Consider the following 19,473-nt stretch of genomic DNA (forward strand, 5'->3'; position numbering starts at 1 on the left):
GTTAAAGCACAGCTCTCCCTTGAAGTACTATTGGGACCTCAGTGCGTGCCATATCATTAAATACCACTATAAAGCCTCACAAGCTACAAATATGCTATGGGCGTATTGAATATGGAACGTAGGAGATGGAGCATCTATATTTTCACTTTGCTAGGGGTATAAACACAGTTTTAAGCTCAAAAGAAACTGAAGATAAAAAATAAAGAAGGTTGAATGTAAGATCCAGAAAGGTGCTTGGAAACCCAGTGCACATTTTCATGTGAGCCCATGCCAGATGTGATCAGTGAAAAAACCTTTGACTTCGGAAACTGAAACCCTTCTGCCACAAACTAAACAACAGCACCACATTATCAAGCCAGCCCTTTTGCATTCTAGATTCTCCAATTCTGCCAGAATTTCTACTGAAGTGGGTTTGGGCCAGCAACGACCCTCCCCAAAGCCTTCCTTTTCTAAAGCATCAGACAGGTCCTTGTTCTTGTCATCCACAAATCAAAGTTCATCCCTCACCTTAATTTCTGGTAACAATTTGGCATCTCCCTCTTTTTTTATTTTTCTGGAGTAGCAACAGCCTCCATTTTCCTTTAGTCAGGACTCAACCTGAGTTCCTGCCCAGATTGGCTCCACCTGCAGCGACACCCAGGACTAACCAAGCTGACCCTGGGAGCTGTTAAAAAGGAGATAAAATAAATGACCTGCCTGTGACAGGGATACTCTAAGTGCTCAGGGTTAGCCAAACACAGAGGCAGCCAGCAGTGGAATTGCTGGAGTTATAGGGAGTCAAGAACTTAAACAGCCAAAGCAGAGATGCAGGAGTGGACTTGCAGAGTTAACCAAGACAACAGGATGGTATGGGAGAGCGCGTTGCAGCCACAAGCCTCCTATTTTTTCACATTTACCCCCCTTCCCACCAAAATATTAATTTAACTGGTTACCTGAATCACCTTCCCCCCTCCCCCCCTTGAAATCTCAAGGCTAGTGAACAGGAAGCAAGAGAAAATCATTGACTTTGAAGTCTGCTTTTCAGCCTCCATTGCAGGCACAAAGCAAAAACTTCTAGCTTTGTTCCTCCCAGGAATCATAAGCAAAAATACCCAAACAAAACTGAAAAGGGAACAACAGGGTCTATTGACTTATGCATAATAAGAAAGTAAATGGCATTTGTTCTCCTATCATGTCAGGAACAGGCACATGATGAATATTTAAATAGCCCAATGCCTTTGTTCTCAGAAGGTCCAGACATACTTCATTCTTTATGAGAGTCCAGCATCATCCATGCCCTCTGCTTAGTATCCCCTGAATCAATTCTTCTACAAACAGTACAGTGCAGTTAGAGATTATTCCAACACCTTTGACTTTCAGTACGTATAGCTGGGATGACAAGTTAAGAGGTTTCTCTAGGCAGCTCTCTTTCCTTTCCTCTTACTCCCTTCCTGGAAAGAATTATTCACTTCCTCTATAGGAAATTCATTACAGTAGTCACTTTTCTGAGTTCAGCTGAGAGTATTATCTGCCTGCTGCCATTGGGTTATTAAGTAGCCACAGAGTTTCCTTTGACACAATGGGCTTAGTCGCCTATATTATCATCCTTTAAATCAGAAAAATAAAAATTTGCTTCTTGAAGTGAGGGTGAAAGAGTAAGATGTGTCTAGCAAACCAAGTGCAAGAAAAGGGGTCTGCAAGCCCCTCTGGAGAACAAAAGAGGACTAGCTGTAGGAGACATTTTCCAACGCCCCAGGTCAATTACAATCAAAATCATTTTTAAAATGGATATGAAAACTGTTGGCTTTCCTTCTTTTGATGCCAAGACAGCCAAGCACGCACCCCTTTTGTTAGTTCACCGGCCTGTCACCTCTAATGAAAGCTAAATTTTAATGACGTTGGTAGGAAATGCATCTCCCAATGCTAATTAAGAAAGGAGCTGATGATTTTATTCAGTTACTGAGCATGAAATTAATAATATAATCATGAAGAATATACATGATACTCCCTCACTAGTGACTTTTATTTCTATGTATGTGCTTGGCTAGATCGGTGTGAGATCCAAGAGAATATTTCCATTTTTCAAGCTATCCAAATATACCATTTTAATCAACCATGTTCCATAATAAAAGCACAGCAAATACTACTAATAATTTGCACCTTCATAGCATGAGCCATCAAAAGATTTTAATACATTTTAAAAACCATTAAAGGAGCCTTGCAACACTTATGAAGTAGGTACTTTTATACCCATTTTACATATGGTTAAACTGAGGCAAAGAGTGATTTGCCATAAGTCTTAAAGCACAGCAGTGGAAGAGCTGGGACTAGAACCCAGCAGTCCTGACTTCAAGTCCCTCACTCTAAACCACTAGAGATATCACAACCCCAGCTTATTCATACTGGGCAGTTAACTTCCTGTTCTGGGAATGTGACACCAACACCTTCTGTCGAGGTCTTGACAGTACTAAACGCCAGCAGTTTAAGAAGTCCCAACGTCCTTTATAAGGGGAGATCAGCTTTGCGAACAGGGGCTGCTAACAGGGAGTTTCGCAAGGGAGTTCTCCAGGTGAAGGAGGAGCAATACAGCAACCTTTTGGGGTAAGTGACTGTCTGTAGTGTGTGTTTGTTTGTGTTTGAGGGTTACTTGCTGTGTGCTGAGCTTGTGTTTGTCAGTCTGTTTGTTTGTTTTGGTTGTTTGAAGGACCGTGTGCTGTGGCTGGCAGTTGGAAGCTGTGAGCTTCAAAGGAAGGTTTGAAAGCTAGAAGCCTCTGGTAAGTGGCTGAGCCTTAATCAGTGGGCGGGGCATTCATACAGGCCAGGGCTTTATAAAGCAGCGCACAAGCGACCAGGGGCTGCTAACAGGGAGTTTCGCAAGGGAGTTTGGAAGGGAGCAGGAAGGGGGCGAGGGTCCCTTGCCGGTTCCATCTGTTTTCTCTTGATTCCCCTTAATACCTATAAAGCAACTACATTCTAACTGTTTGCTTAAACAACCCTTTCAGCTGACAGGGGGCTGCAGACGGGAGTTTGACAGAGGGAGGCTTACGATGGTTAGGAAGACCCGCAACACCTGTGCCAGCACTGCTGCTGTCTCCTCCACCTGTGCCTGTAGCCAGACAGAGTGCCTAAGCATGGATGCCTCTACCCAGATCCTGGTGTGGTTTTGCAAAGACTGTAACTTGCAATTTCCACTTACTGATATCCAGGCTGGGGGGACCATCCAATGTGAAAGGTGCCTGCTGGTGGAATCTCTCAGGCAGCAGGTGGGAGAGCTACAGGAGGAGGTGGCTAGGTTGAGGAGCATCCGTATCCATGAGCAATTCCTCGACAGTGTCCATGTGGAGACAGCTGAGGTAGCTGTCCCAGTACACAGGACTGCTGATACACCACTGGTGGAGGAGGAGATGGCTCAGGGTGGACGCTGGCAGCTGGTTACTTCTGGCAGCAGGCAGTGCTCCACCCTTGCTCCGAACCCTCCTGCCGTGGTTATAGGTAACCGTTATGCTCTTCTTGATACAGGAAAGAAGGAATCACTCCCTACAGTAAAGGAGGAGAAGCCTCGTACCCCTAAGGCTGGAGAGTCTGCTGCCACCACTGCGAATAGGAAACGTAGGGTAGTGGTGGTCGGAGACTCTCTGCTGAGGGGGACGGAGGCGCCCATCTGTCGCCCTGACATTTCATCTCGGGAGGTATGCTGCCTGCCGGGGGCCCGTATCCGAGACGTTACGGAGGCATTGTCGAGGATTATCCGGCCCTCTGACTACTACCCCATGCTACTCATCCATGTGGGCACAAATGATACTGCGCGGTGTGACACTGAGCGGATCAAGAGTGACTACAGGGCTCTGGGAGCACGGGTGAAGGAGTTTGGAGCACAGGTGGTATTCTCTTCAATTCTTCCTGTTAAAGGTAGGGGCCCGGGCAGAGACAGATGCATCATGGAGGTGAATGCCTGGTTGCGAAGATGGTGTCGCCAGGAGGGCTTTGGCTTCCTAGACCACGGGATGCTATTCAAGGAAGGACTGCTAGGCAGAGATGGCGTTCACCTTTCGAGGAGAGGGAAGACCCTATTCGGACACAGACTGGCTAACCTAGTGAGGAGGGCTTTAAACTAGGTTCGACGGGGACAGGTGAGCAAAGCCCACAGGTAAGTGGGGAACATGGAGACCGGGGAAATGAGTCGGAAACAAGAGGGAGTGTGGGCTATATTGGCAGAGAGAAAGGAGAGTCAGGAAAAAACTGGGAGGAAAGATCAAACCAGTATCTTAGATGCCTATATACAAATGCGAGAAGTATGGGGAATAAGCAGGAAGAACTGGAAGTGCTAATAAATAAATACAACTATGACATTGTTGGCATCACTGAAACTTGGTGGGATAATACACATGATTGGAATGTTGGTGTGGATGGGTACAGCTTGCTCAGGAAGGATAGACAGGGGAAAAAGGGAGGAGGTGTTGCCTTATATATTAAAAATGTACACACTTGGACTGAGGTAGAGATGGACATAGGAGACGGAAGTGTTGAGAGTCTCTGGGTTAGGCTTAAAGGGGCAAAAAACAAGGGAGATGTCATGCTAGGCGTCTACTACAGGCCACCTAACCAGGTGGAAGAGGTGGATGAGGCTTTTTTCAAGCAACTAACAAAATCATCCAAAGCCCAAGATTTGGTGGTGATGGGGGACTTCAACTATCCGGATATATGTTGGGAAAATAACACAGCGGGGAACAGACTATCCAACAAATTCTTGGACTGCATTGGAGACAACTTTTTATTTCAGAAGGTTGAAAAAGCTACTAGGGGGGAAGCTGTTCTAGACTTGATTTTAACAAATAGGGAGGAACTCGTTGAGAATGTGAAAGTAGAAGGCAGCCTGGGTGAAAGTGATCATGAAATCATAGACTTTGCAATTCTAAGGAAGGGTAGAAGGGAGAACAGCAAAATAGAGACAATGGATTTCAGGAAGGCAGATTTTGGGAAGCTCAGAGAGCTGATAGGTAAGGTCCCATGGGAATCAAGACTGAGGGGAAAAACAACTGAGGAGAGTTGGCAGTTTTTCAAAGGGACACTATTAAGGGCCCAAAAGCAAGCTATTCCGCTGGTTAGGAAAGATAGAAAATGTGGCAAAAGACCACCTTGGCTTAACCACGAGATCTTGCACGATCTAAAAAATAAAAAGGAGTCATATAAAAAATGGAAACTAGGACAGATTACAAAGGATGAATATAGGCAAACAACACAGGAATGCAGGGGCAAGATTAGAAAGGCAAAGGCACAAAATGAGCTCAAACTAGCTACGGGAATAAAAGGAAACAAGAAGACTTTTTATCAATACATTAGAAGCAAGAGGAAGACCAAAGACAGGGTAGGCCCACTGCTTAGTGAAGAGGGAGAAACAGTAACAGGAAACTTGGAAATGGCAGAGATGCTTAATGACTTCTTCGTTTCGGTCTTCACCGAGAAGTCTGAAGGAATGCCTAACATAGTGAATGCTAATGGGAAGGGGGTAGGTTTAGCGGATAAAATAAAAAAAGAACAAGTTAAACATCACTTAGAAAAGTTAGATGCCTGCAAGTCACCCGGGCCTGATGAAATGCATCCTAGAATACTCAAGGAGCTAATAGAGGAGGTATCTGAGCCTCTAGCTATTATCTTTGGAAAGTCATGGGAGACGGGAGAGATTCCAGAAGACTGGAAAAGGGCAAATATAGTGCCCATCTATAAAAAGGGAAATAAAAACAACCCAGGTAACTACAGACCAGTTAGTTTAACTTCTGTGCCAGGGAAGATAATGGAGCAAGTAATTAAGGAAATCGTCTGCCAACACTTGGAAGGTGGTAAGGTGATAGGGAATAGCCAGCATGGATTTGTGAAGAACAAATCATGTCAAACCAATCTGATAGCTTTCTTTGATAGGATAACGAGCCTTGTGGATAAGGGTGAAGCGGTGGATGTGGTATACCTAGACTTTAGTAAGGCATTTGATACGGTCTCGCATGATATTCTTATCGATAAACTAGGCAAATACAAATTAGATGGGGCTACTATAAGGTGGGTGCATAACTGGCTGGATAATCGTACTCAGAGAGTTGTTATTAATGGTTCCCAATCCTGCTGGAAAGGCGTAACGAGTGGGGTACCGCAGGGGTCTGTTTTGGGACCGGCTCTGTTCAATATCTTCATCAACGACTTAGATATTGGCATAGAAAGTACGCTTATTAAGTTTGCGGATGATACCAAACTGGGAGGGATTGCAACTACTTTGGAGGACAGGGTCATAATTCAAAATGATCTGGACAAATTGGAGAAAGGGTCTGAGTTAAACAGGATGAAGTTTAACAAAGACAAATGCAAAGTGCTCCACTTAGGAAGGAAAAATCAATTTCACACATACAGAATGGGAAAAGACTGTCTAGGAAGGAGTACGGCAGAAAGGGATCTAGGGGTTATAGTGGACCACAAGCTAAATATGAGTCAACAGTGTGATGCTGTTGCAAAAAAAAGCAAACATGATTCTGGGATGCATTAACAGGTGTGTTGTGAGCAAGACACGAGAAGTCATTCTTCCGCTCTACTCTGCTCTGGTTAGGCCTCAGCTGGAGTATTGTGTCCAGTTCTGGGCGCCGCATTTTAAAAAAGATGTGGAGAAACTGGAAAGGGTCCAAAGAAGAGCAACAAGAATGATTAAAGGTCTTGAGAACATGACCTATGAAGGAAGGCTGAAAGAATTGCGTTTGTTTAGTTTGGAAAAGAGAAGACTGAGAGGGGACATGATAGCAGTTTTCAGGTATATAAAAGGGTGTCATAAGGAGGAGGGAGAGAACTTGTTCACCTTAGTCTCTAAGGATAGAACCAGAAACAATGGGTTTAAACTGCAGCAAGGGAGGTCTAGATTGGACATTAGGAAAAAGTTCCTAACTGTCAGGGTGGTTAAACACTGGAACAAATTGCCTAGGGAGGTTGTGGAATCTCCGTCTCTGGAGATATTTAAGAGTAGGTTAGATAAATGTCTATTAGGGATGGTCTAGGCAGTATTTGGTCCTGCCATGCGGGCAGGGGACTGGACTCGATGACCTCTCGAGGTCCCTTCCAGTCCTAGAATCTATGAATCTATGAATCTATGAAAAAGAAAGGGGTAGGGAGAGCCCCAAGTTCAGCCAGCTGAATTCCAAGCATGAAAAACCCTAAAATAGAACCAAAAATCATTTGACCCATTTGATCCTTTTCAAGATAGTCTGAGAGACACGTCCCCTTATATGTTAATTCATGAATGAACCTCTCTCTCTCTCTCTCTCTCTCTCTCATTTATAAGTGCAGGGAGGGGCAAACAAAACAGGAAGCACACACAGCTGAGTGTCCATCAATTTCCAGCCGAATCTTACAGGGCTCCTGAAACAAAGTAGTAAAGCACATTTTGGTATCTGAACGGTTCAAGGGCTTCATTTGTTCAAAAGCTTCATTTCCAAGGCCTCCTCCTACGATGAAGAGGTGAGAAGCAGCTCCAGAGAATGCTGAGCAAGAGGAATTGGTGGGCAAATTAGCTATCACTGGCATGTTCACTTACATAACCAGCAATTAATGTTGTGCTCAATGATAACTCCACTCAGATTACAAAGCTTTCTGCAGCTTCTGCCAGTGGGACAGTTTCTATCACCAGATTGTGAGATGTTTTAAAATGTTAGTAGCTTTTGGCAACTGGGTAACTGAATAATGTGACCCTGAACATCTTTGTGTGTTAGATTGAGGAAGTTCTATACAAAACAGAAAGTGGCTCACACCACTTCACAGGAGTCCAGAGAGAAACTTTCCCTCCCATTAAAAGAAAGTATTCTTCTAAGACAGGGGTTTATAGCATCTGCTGCAGTGCACAGGCCATGAAATAAGCATGCAAAGACAATTGGAATGAGAAGAAAACCTCACTGGTGTGCAGTGGTACTTACAGTAAAGACAGCCGGCATCCCCTCCAAGCTGGGACCATCCTGGGCAGCACTTGTACACAGTCTGGTATTCCATGCTGTACACCTGCCTGTAGTCTGTGTAATAGGCTGTTCTAAAACACAAAACACAACCACCATTAACCCCTGGAGGAGGAGGATTTCGTAGGAAAGTGGAGTGCACAGAAGATTCAATTCTGACAGTAGAAGCTAAATAAAAAGAATTTAATTTCAAATACTTTGCATATTTTCCACGTAGTCTAATAACAATCATGGATCTTAACATAATGCTTTTCAATCCATGTTAACCAGGGAGGAGAGAGCCCAGGGGGAGTGGGCTCCAGAACAAGCCTAGCACTTCTCTTCTTTTCCAAGTTGCGTATTTCATTAATTCTTTTGCAGTTTTGTGTGATCGCTTCCCCCCTAATTTAAAGGAAAGTCAATTTATAAAAGCCACAGCTATTTCATCTAGTACTGGTGAGCGAGTCACACCAAGGAGCTGGTGAGAGCTCAAAAACTATTTGGCTTATGATGAAGGAATAAAAAAATAAATCATGGTAGCATCCGACTGGGAAACGTCAAGCTATTCCATGCACAGACGGCTCCTAATGCAGTTGTGAATTAAACAACAAGCTATTCACAGGCAAAACTGTGGGGAAGTTTCCAGTCTCCTCAATTCTCTTGCTCCCCTTTACCAACCATGACGAACACTCAACCCCACACCACTGCACATAGGACTGGAAGGCACCTCCTAGCTCATCAAGTCTAGTCCCCGATATAGCAGTCAATACAGTTATATAATCCCATTCATAAATGCATCAAGATCTTCTCGGGGCTCCTGCCACTCCTTGCCCCTTCCAGAACTGTCCTATTTATATAAAATAAAACTGGCTTCGTGACTGACAGCTATGGCCACTAAAGGGGTGCCAGGAGCATGGGGTGCCACACGCAACACCGCTTTTCACATGTCCCCAGTACTGGGCTCTGTATAAAAGTACCCACCATCCAGCTCAGGTTCTTCAAAGGGTCCCTGAGGACTGCAAACCTTCACAGCAATCCTGGGCCAAGTTTCTGGTGAACCTGCTCCTCTCCCATGGAGGGATTATTAATCTTACATTCAAATTAGGCAGTGTGGTGCATTTCAGGGTCTGTCTGAACTGGAATCATAGAATCATAGGACTGGAAGGGACCTCGAGAGATCATCTAGTCCAGTCTCCTGCACTCATGGCAGGACTAAGTATTATCTAGACCATCCCTGACAGGTGTTTGTCTAACCTGCTCTTAAAAATCCCCAATGATGGAGATTCCACAACCGCCCTAGGCAATTTATTCCAGTGCTTAACCACCCTGACAGTTAGGACGTTTTTCCTAATGTCCAACCTAAACCTCCCTTGCTGCAATTTAAGCCCATTGTTTCTTGTCCTATCCTCAGAGGTTAAGAAGAACAATTCTTCTCCCTCCTCTTTGTAACAACCTTTTATGTACTTGAAAACTGTTATGTCCGCTCTCAGTCTTCTCTTTTCCAGACTAAACAAACCCAATTTTTTCAATCTTCCCCATAGGTCATGTATTCTAGAACTTTAACCGTTTTTGTTGCTCTTCTCTGAACTTTCTCCAATTTGTCCACATCCTTCCTGAAATGTGGCACCCAGAACTGGACACAATACTCCAGTTGAGGCCTAATCAGCGCAGAGTAGAGAATTACATCTCGTGTCTTGCGTATGACACTCCTGCTAATGCATCCCAGAATGATGTTCGCTTATTTTTGCAACAGTGTTACCAGTTACTCATATTTAGTTTGTGGTCCACTATGACCCCCAGATCCCTTTCCGCAGTACTCCTTCTTAGGCAGTCATTGTATGTGTGCAACGGATTGTTCCTTCCTAAGTGAAGCACTTTGCATTTGTCCTCATTGAATTTCATCCTATTTACTTCACACCATTTCTCCAGTTTGTCCAGATCATTTTGAATTATAATCCTATCCTCCAAAGCACTTACAACCCCTCCCAGCTTGGTATCATCCACAAACTTAATGGCATAGAGAATACACTTATAATCTAAATCATTGATGAAGATATTGAACAGAACTGGACCCAGAACTGATCCCTGCAGGACCCCACTCGTTATGCCCTTCCAGCATGACTGTGAAGCACTGATAACTACTCTCCGGGAACAGTTTTCCAATCAGTTATGGACCCACCTTATAGTAGCTCCATCTAGGTTGCATATCCCTAGTTTGTTTATGAGAAGGTCATGCGAGACAGTATCAAAAGCTTTACTAAAGTCAAGATATATCACGTCTACTGCTTCCCCCTATCCACGAAGCTTGTTACCCTGTCAAAGAAAGCTATGAGGTTGGTTTGACATGATTTGTTCTTGACAAATCCATGCTGACTGTTACTTATCACCTTATTATTTTCTAGATGTTTGCAAATTGATTGCTTAATTATTTGCTCCATTATCTTTCCGGGTATAGAAGTTAAGCTGACTGGTGTGTAATTCTCTGGGAAATAACGCTTTTTGCAGATTGGAAAAAGGGCAAATATGGTGACAGTCTTCTGGAATCTCTCCTGTCTTCCATGACTTTTCAAAGATAATTGCTAGTGGCTCAGATATCTCCTCAGTCAGCTCCATGAGTTTTCTAGGATGCATTTCATCAGGCCCTGGTGACTTGAAGACATTTACCTCAAATCCAAACACAGGGGTGTTCTCTGGAAGGGCAACCCAAAAGGCAGAAAGAGCCCGTGCAATCCTCACAGATCTAATTCCTGGGTCACATGTTCTGAGGACGAATGGAACATTTAATCCTCAGCGAGTCGGATCTGGGACATTTTCAGGCCCAAGATGTTTCTCAATAACAAACTAGAAGGCCAAATGTAGCTCACATTCTCTCTGGCCTCCCTGAAGGGTGAGCACCATTCATGGCCCCATCAGACCCCAGGCTTCTTGGAGACTTCTTCCTCAGCATCTGTATTGAACTCCCTCCCATTCTGGACCACCATGACCCCTCAACTCTGAAAGATAAGCCCCCAGTGACATGTGCCCCCCGCATAACACCATCTGTTAAAACCCTTCCCAGCTCCCAATTAACAGCCACCCCAATATCCCACCCAACCAAATCCTGGAAAAAAAAAACCCACCAACTGCCATCACAAATCTGTTGCACAGGGTAAATAACAAGGATACCTAACTCATAGATCTCAAAGCCCTTCAAAAAGGAGGTCAGTAACATCATCCCCATTTCACAGGTGGTAAAACTGACACACAAAGAAGGAAGTACTAGCCTGAGGTCACCCAGCAGGCTAGTAGCAGAGTCAGTAATAGAACCTATGTCTGCTGAGTTCCAGTCCTGTGCTCTATCCGCTAAGTCACACCACAGGTCTTGCTGCTGCTGAAGCTCAAGTACTTCTGAGGGCCCAATAGGATCATTATGCTTATTTTTGGTAATGCCCACGGCCCTGAGCAGGAATGGGGCTCTGTTACCACAGACATTGTACTAAGGCAGAAACTGAAGATCTTTTAATGACTTCTGCTCATGACTTACAGGGTGGGTTGTCAGTCTGGCGAACGGAAGTTGAGTTAAAACATAAATAAATGTGACTTTTTCCCCTCAGAAATTTAGTGCTCTGTGTATCTGAAAATCAAAACAGAGATAAAACTTTTGAAGCTTTTTTAAAAATCCTACTTCGGCAGAACATGAAACTGCTCACCCAAAGCACAATGGACAAACAACAACAACAAATATTTGGTACAGTTGAAAGTGTTGTATGCATCCACTGAAAATATTTATCCTAACTAATCCTGGTTGTTTGACTTTGTCTACATAGCTCTACAAAGAAACTAAATAATGGTGCACTATCCCAATTAATTCCCATGAAGGAAATCTTCAACTACACTTCATTGCCAATGAGTATGTGACCTGACAGCTGACAAAAATAAAAGCAGTTACCCATTTTTGGACAAGCTGCTAGCAAATTCTGAAGGAAGTAACCTGGGTCCACATACAGCTAAGAATGGAATTTACAATCTTTCAGGCACTAAAGACATTTAGCAATCAGGCTGAAATCTATCTGGTTCTCTTGGTCCCATCACCCAACGCCTTATGTTCCAAACAAATATTGCTTTTAATGTAATGCAGTGTGCATTACAATGTGCAAAGTTAATGCCAGGGATGTGGTATGTAACTAAACCCAAAAGCATTCAGTGTAGAAATGAATAATATTACCCACCAATGAGTGGGGAACACAAACATTTCTATGGATTGTGGTGACAGGAAAAGATCTTTTTCCCATGCAGATTCATGGAGACATTGCTGGATTGTACTACAACAGACAGTGTGTTTTTCTTTTAGGCTGCATAGACTCATACACGGAAGGCAAGCTGCTCCAAGGAAAATCAAAGGACAGTAGGAAAAACTTGATAGACTGTATTCTGCCCTTGGACATTCATGTGCAGCTCCTACTTAGGTCAAAGGGGAGTGGAGGAAGCAGTGCTCAAGCCTAAAACTCTCTAAGATATTATGACAGGCTACCTATGGAAGCAGTGGAACGGAGATGACAGTGGCTAAGAACTACGGGAGAGGAGTTGAAGATATGGAAAAGTCCTACCATGTGCAAAACTTTACCAAGAAAAATGGGATCCAATATAACATCCTACAACAAATGAAGCACTAAATATTCCAACTGATCCAGACAGTGAAAACTAGACTGGAGAAAACACAGCTCTGGGAACCACTCTCCACTCCTGCTGGGGTGACTCAATAATTTAGGTGTTTTTGCATCCCTAATTTGAATAATTCTCTGATCTTTTTGTTTCACTGAGCACTGGCCCAACTTCCTTCATGAGTTGGTATTTTTTATATATGGAGATATACCTATCTCATAGAACTGGAAGGGACCTTGAAAGGTCATTGAGTCCAGTCCCCTGCCTTCACAGCAGGACCACATACTGTCCCTGACAGATTTTTGCCCCAGATCCCTAAATAGTCCCCTCAAGGATTGAACTCACAACCCTGGGTTTAGTAGGCCAATGCTCAAACCACTGAGCTATCCCTGTTAGGATGGAGAGCTACTCTTGCTACCTAACAGAGCATCCAGAGATGTTGCACAGAAAGAAATGGAAAAATGCAGTTAATGGGACCCAAAACAATCAACATTCCCCAACACGGGATAAAATACCAGCTTGGCAGCAAACCGTTAATCTCAGTCAAGAGATAACGGCTATGAAAAGCATTCATTCTGATGGCAAAGCAAAGCCACCAGCTAGTGCAGCAACCCAATGTCAATCTGTCTCTTTTCTTGCCCTCCTTTACAATCAATAAAACCTAATAATGCAGGAGATTCTGCACGGAGCCTGGGTTCCATTCTGCCCTCAACAGATTTCTAAATGTCTAGTTGAGCTGAGTGAACATTGGCCCATCTCCAATTCACTTTATGAGTCAAGCCCGAGGTTAACACATTTACTGAATCTTGAACCCAAGGCTTAGTTCAAGGAGATTTAAAATGTGATGCAAACATTTTGCACAGTCCCAGTTGCTGGTGCCTCTATGGCTGTCACAAAGTATAAAGAAAGTGGAAGGTGGAATAGGGAGGTGTGGAAAGAACTGTTAAAGGAGATTATTTATCTTAGCTTTTGTTTTCTCTTTCAGAGTTTCTGGCCCAGAGTTATTCAGAACAGCGAGAGCTAATGGAACTCTAGCTTAGAAAAATACTGTCGTGTCCTGCTGATGAAAGATCCATTTGCAGACCCTTGAGTACACTGCATACATGCATCAGCATGTGATTACTGAAGGCTGTGTCAAACTAAACTCTTTGTTGTTAAAACAGACAAAAATAGTACCAAAAATATTACATTTCCAGGAGCAGCTAGCTACACAGCCCCTTGGATGTTTAGTTTAGCCAATACAAAACAATTCTTCACACTCTAAATCAGCAACCACCATGTCTTGAGGTCCCACATATTAATACACCAGCAGGACCACAGAATCACAGAAGTGGTAGTTGGACAAGACCTATTAGATAATCTAGTCCACCACCACTAATGCCCCGGACAATGAAGGACTGTTCCCTACAGTAGATTTTTCTAGCATAAAGTATTATTTAGTTTTATAAAATGTGGTAATCCCAATAATCTGGGCCCATGTACAAATTTTATAAAACCAATCACTATCACTTATAGCAATACCCCCCCCCCCCCCCCAAAAAAAAATCCCAACTGACTCTTGGACAATCAGTGTCCAGACACCCCAAGGGGAGAACAGAAGGGGGGATAGCTCAGTGGTTTGAGCATTAGCCTGCTAAACCCACAATTGTGAGCTCAGTCCTTGAGGGGGCCAGTTAAGGATCTGGGGCAAAATCAGTACTTGGTCCTGCTAGTGAAGCCAGGGGGCTGGACTCAATGACCTTTCAGGGACCCTTCCAGTTCTATGAAATAGGTATATCTCCATATATTAAGGTTTAAACCCTCAAAAATAAGCAATTAACCCAACTGATTGCATACTGTGTTATTTTATTGTAAGAGTACATTGAGTAAGATCTTTTATGGACGCTTGTAATGCACTGGACAGTCACTCTGAGATAGGCACACAGGTTATGGTTTTGAATGTAGGTGTTTGTATATATAGACAATTGTAATTGTAACTGTGGTGCAACTTCAGCTCTCCATTGCCCCACCCAGCTACTCACCCTCCACCCCCAGAAAAAGCCTGAAAAAAAAAATGAAACAATGGATTTGTTAGTGGACTCTGACCCACACAAAATTCATCCATTTTAGCAGGCCTGCTAAGGGTTTAGGCTCTGAATGATATGACTTTACCAGTATCTGCAGTGCCACAAGAACATTCACAGGGACATTAGGGGTTATCGATAATTACCACTAATGTTTACTGAATTATTCTCAACTCAGCCTTACAGACAGCTGCTCTTCATTAAGCAGGTGAAACTACACAGAAGCACTAGGGAGAGCAGGTGCTGTATTTTCCTAGTCATGTCCATTAACTCAGATAAGTTGCAGCCAAGTTCAGATCAGCCTTCTGTGTGTCAGATCCTGAGCCTGTTAATATGTTTCCTGAACCCAGTGTTGTTGGAGCACAGTCCAACTGGAGCAGCTCCAGTGGGTGAAACGGAGGCTGCATAATGTTCACATGGATGTCGTAACCGAGCACTCCAGTGACTTCAGCTGCACGGCACAGGAGAGTTTGGCATCAGATCGCCATTCTAATGGGATGTATTGCTGCTGGAATGGAAACTTCCAGCAGGAAGGTCAGAGGGAAGAGAACAGCAGACAGAGCCTGATGAAAGGATTTTTAAAGTTCCTTTTATATCACTTACTTTTCAAATTCGACAGGTAAATTCTGCTCCCAGTTACATGGGGGCAGCCCCATGGTTTTTGGCAGAAACTAAATCCCAGCATTGGAACATACAAGCTGTCATCAACCCTGGAATTGTGAAACACCATTTGCCCCAGCCCACTAGTTGGCCACCTCTGAGGGCTCTGATTTCCACCCTCAGACAAGGTGATGTCTCTTTCCAAGACAGCTCTCAGAGCTGGGTCTGTGCAACTCTGTAAATTAGCTAACCAAACTATGAAGTTATCTTGGTGGGCCTCTGCTCAGTTCCTAGCAGACAGGGGTCCACTCCAAAAAAACCCTATCCACACAAATCTTGTTTGGAGTCTTAATCCAGAAGCTAAGGTCTGAATGGGCCTGGATAATGCACCCCTCTCTTTCTCTTAGGAATGGTCAGTCCACTTCAGGGCTGATGTACCTCGGCAGACAGAATGGGGAAACAGGCTGCAACTGCCTACACTGTGTCTGTTGTGGACAAACAGAGACCTTTGGTCTATGGGGCTGCCAAGTCAGCACATTTCACCAGCACCACATTCACTAAAAAGTGCATAAACCAAACCAAGAACAAATTGAAACAAATACACAGAATCATTGTTTTCCACCAAAAAAGGCAATAATAATACATGGTTAGCTCGAACCGCTACCTTCATCCTGTGTACAAGGCAACTTCTGTTCACCAGTAGACAGATGTTCCCAATGGAAAATTATGTTGTTTTTAGTTCCTTGATTTACAATGTCAAAGAACATGCATTAGAGACCTGAAGCAGACATTTGTGACTGGAGAACTGCCAACCTTTGAAGTAGGAGCAGACAAGGCACCTATCATTTCAAAGTGCTCTCTCAAACACAGTCAGAGAGACAGACTCTGTGACTGAAAATAAGAGGGTTTGTTTGCTGCTTTATTACCATTACATAGATATTATCGCCAAGATAATTACTGACAGTTATAGGTTAAGAGCAATTCCTTAAACCCAACACTTAAAAGCGGTCTCCAGTCCAAGATACCGCCTTAGAATTAGTTTCCTGATGCGGCTTTATAAAAAAGGATTATAACTGTTCAAGGGGACGGGGAAACAGAAAAGGGGGCAGAAAGCAATATAATGCAAAAGAGGTCTGTGCTTGGCCTTGACCTACTTTAGCCAGGGCTGCAGCCAGAGAAGGAAAGATCCAGAATTCAGCATTTGCAGTGTCCTTCCTTCACAACCCACTTCTCCAGCTTTCAACAGCCTCTATGCTCCCAAATTAGGCTCACCTGCTACTTATCTGATAGGAAGCTAAACACCTGCAATCACTTTCAGTTCAGATCACTGCACTTCAACTACTAAAGGCCAACTTCATCCCTGATACAGGCAAGTGTAATTCACCTGACTTGAGTATAGCTGTACCAGCTTATATCAGGGCTAAATTTGGTCCTACTTATCTCTATCACCCGTTTTTAAGGAAGCCCTATAGTGCATCAAAGCAAGCATCAAGTCATCTGCTTCATGACAGCAGTTATCATAGTGAATCTCCCCAACAGCCAGGGCCGGCTCCAGGCACCAGCCCAGCAAGCAGGTGCTTGGGGCGGCCCCTGGAAGGGGGCAGCACGTCCGGCTCTTCGGTGGCAATTCGGCGGCGGGTCCCTCAGTCTGTGTCAGAGGGAAGAACCGGCCACCGAATTGCCGCCGAAGAATGAAGCAGCGGTGTTAGAGTTCCCGATCACGATCGCAGCTTTTTTTTTTTTTTTTTTGCTTTTTTGCTTGGGGCGGCAAAAACTATGGAGCCAACGCTGCCAACAGCCACCACCTCTCAGAGCAGACATTATAGCTCTTCTGGCATGACTGATTTCATCCACAGCCTAGCATGCTGCCTCATTCAGTGGTGCTCCAAGGTTACAGAGATGATCACTGATGCGTATCTGCTGTTAACAAACTCCACATCACAGAGCCAACAGCAGCTGAAGACCACAGCTGAGCTGCTGACAGCATCCTGCACTAATTTAATCTTTTTTCCAGCAAATCTGATATTCATATTGCCCAGTGCAGGCTGGAAGGGAGCTCATGGATGGCAGCATGTTATTCTATGATTCACAGATTCTAAAGCCAGAAGGGACCATTACGATCATCTAGTCTGACCTCCTGTATAACATGGCCCATAGAACTTTACCTAGTGAGTCTTTAATCAAGCCTAGAAGAACTCCACCGCTAAATGCAGCATAAGCAGTTTCAGCCTGTAGACCTTTATCTGTTCAGATTTTTAGCTCTGTACAGCCAGAGAAGCCAATGAGCCTCCGTTAAACATTTCAGTGACTAAGGACCAGAATCCTACTTCCACATAAGTCAATGAGACGTTTTTGCCATTGATTTCTGATAGACTAATATTAGGCCCTAATTAGGCCAGGAAACAGCGCGCAGTGAATGTGCATATATCCACAATGCCGACAAACAAACCTAAATGTGAGTCAGCATATTCACTGGCAATCTGACTGTCTGGGAATCAGTCACTTCAGCCCAGACCACTGTGCAGTCATATCTCAGAGGCAGCGTGAGTACCGCACTGTATCTTTTTTAAACAACAGCCTCTCTGGAGAACCAACAAATCATAATTTGAAGTAAAATCCGAATCTAACATGGTCAAGGCCCATGCACGGAATCTGATATAATGTAAAAGGGATGTGCGTCAGTGTCTTAGTTTCAAGACCTGTTCTATCCTGAAACAGAGCCAGTCCTTAAATCTCTGCCTAAAACTTTTTTCCGTTAGAATCAGGAGAAGAGTTTTGTCACTGTTAAAAATCAGAGCATGTCCCTCAATTGAATTTTCATGGCTTGGGTTGATTCTCTGTACTTTCATATAGTAACTGCTCCAGGCAATCCTATTATTCTTCTGATTACTGAGCAGTCTTTGCTCTGATGAGATTAAAAGAAAAAGGGAATATATTAATATTCTTAACCCCCCCCAAAAAAGATGGGTTATCCAGCTCAAACTGATCCCTAGTATTGTCAGTTTAAAATGTGTCCATGGTCCCCAAACGATTCTCCCACAACGTATCTGTTCCCAGTCCAGCACCAGACTGGATTACTGCATTGCAGACACAACCAAAGCTGTGCAGATAATTGATTTTTAGTTCAGTGCCAAACCTGAAAAGAAAAAAAGTTCATTTCAGGTCAAGGAAAGGTTTCATTGGACCTGAAACAAAACAGTCTGACAGGCCCAAATCTCCATTTTTCAGCAAAAATAGTTTCAGCTGAAAAATTTCACCCAGCCCTAGATACAACTACAGTAAAGATCAAGTGGAAAACTCAGCTATTGAAGAATGTAGATTCCCACATGGAGCACATTACAACTGTGCTCCACAGAAAGCACTGATCTGCAGTTCTGTGTGTTGGTTTAATCTATAAAGCCCTTTAATGGTTTGGGTTATGTGTTTCTTAGAGACTGGGTTCCCTCCTGTTAAACCACGGCAGTTGAGATCAGCTGGGACACTCAGTCTCTCAGTTCCTAGATTGGTTAGGATCTGGGGGCAGGATGGTTCAGTGTGAAGAGTCCTTGACTCTGGAACTCGCTTCCCCACATTGGTCTGTCAGAGTCTGAATTTGTTGACCTCTCTATTTATGTAGACGTTTAGTGGAGGGTGAATGGAAAGGGAGGGCAGAGCTTGTATTTGTAGGGGGGTGAGAAGCATTTAATGTTTTGTTAGTGTTGTTTCATCAGATCAGCTCTTTGCTGATTTCCCATGGGCGTAAAGTCTTGGGATAGGGATAGTATAAAAATCAAACAAGCAAATATCTGCTTATTTTAATTACAAAAGGAAAGATTTTGTTCCTGTGCTTTAGTAGCAAGATAGGAACAAATACAGATCAGGGTAGTGAGACAGACTCCACCATCATCCACAAAACTGTAAGATACATTCTGACACATCCCTGGTGAGGCGAGAAGCAGAAAGAACCCAGCTAGCTTGTAAGGCCCCAGGATGAGTCTGTGGTGCCAGCACCTGAAACCGGCGAAGGGGGGAATCATTTCTGCAACCCTGTTAACACTCTGAATCCGGTTCCAGGAACATAACCCCACATTGTCAGATGGTTACAGAAAATAAAATGTCCCTTCAGTCTTTAAGACTCCCAGTTTCTCTCCAGAACTCACCATCATATGGACATCCAGTTCTTCATGATCGTCTTTATATGTCAGTGTTTCTGGTTCAATCCCTTTAAAAGAGGCTGCTGCCTTGGTCAGTGCAGT

The 19,473-nt window shown here is 43.8% G+C and overlaps 1 protein-coding gene across 2 annotated transcripts in view; it reads right to left on the reverse strand.

Annotated features, from left to right (window-relative positions):
• Nucleotides 1-19,473, reverse strand: part of MEGF6 (multiple EGF like domains 6) — a 251,091-nt gene that overhangs the window by 219,156 nt on the left and 12,462 nt on the right. For both annotated transcript variants that reach the window (XM_054008952.1, XM_054008951.1), the window contains exon 3: nucleotides 7,920-8,029. In XM_054008952.1, coding sequence (XP_053864927.1) covers nucleotides 7,920-8,029 — 110 coding nt within the window. The remainder of the gene's footprint in view (nucleotides 1-7,919; nucleotides 8,030-19,473) is intronic.

The sequence above is a fragment of the Malaclemys terrapin genome, chromosome 19 (assembly GCF_027887155.1).
Source record: "Malaclemys terrapin pileata isolate rMalTer1 chromosome 19, rMalTer1.hap1, whole genome shotgun sequence".
NCBI classification, from domain to species: Eukaryota; Metazoa; Chordata; order Testudines; family Emydidae; genus Malaclemys; species Malaclemys terrapin.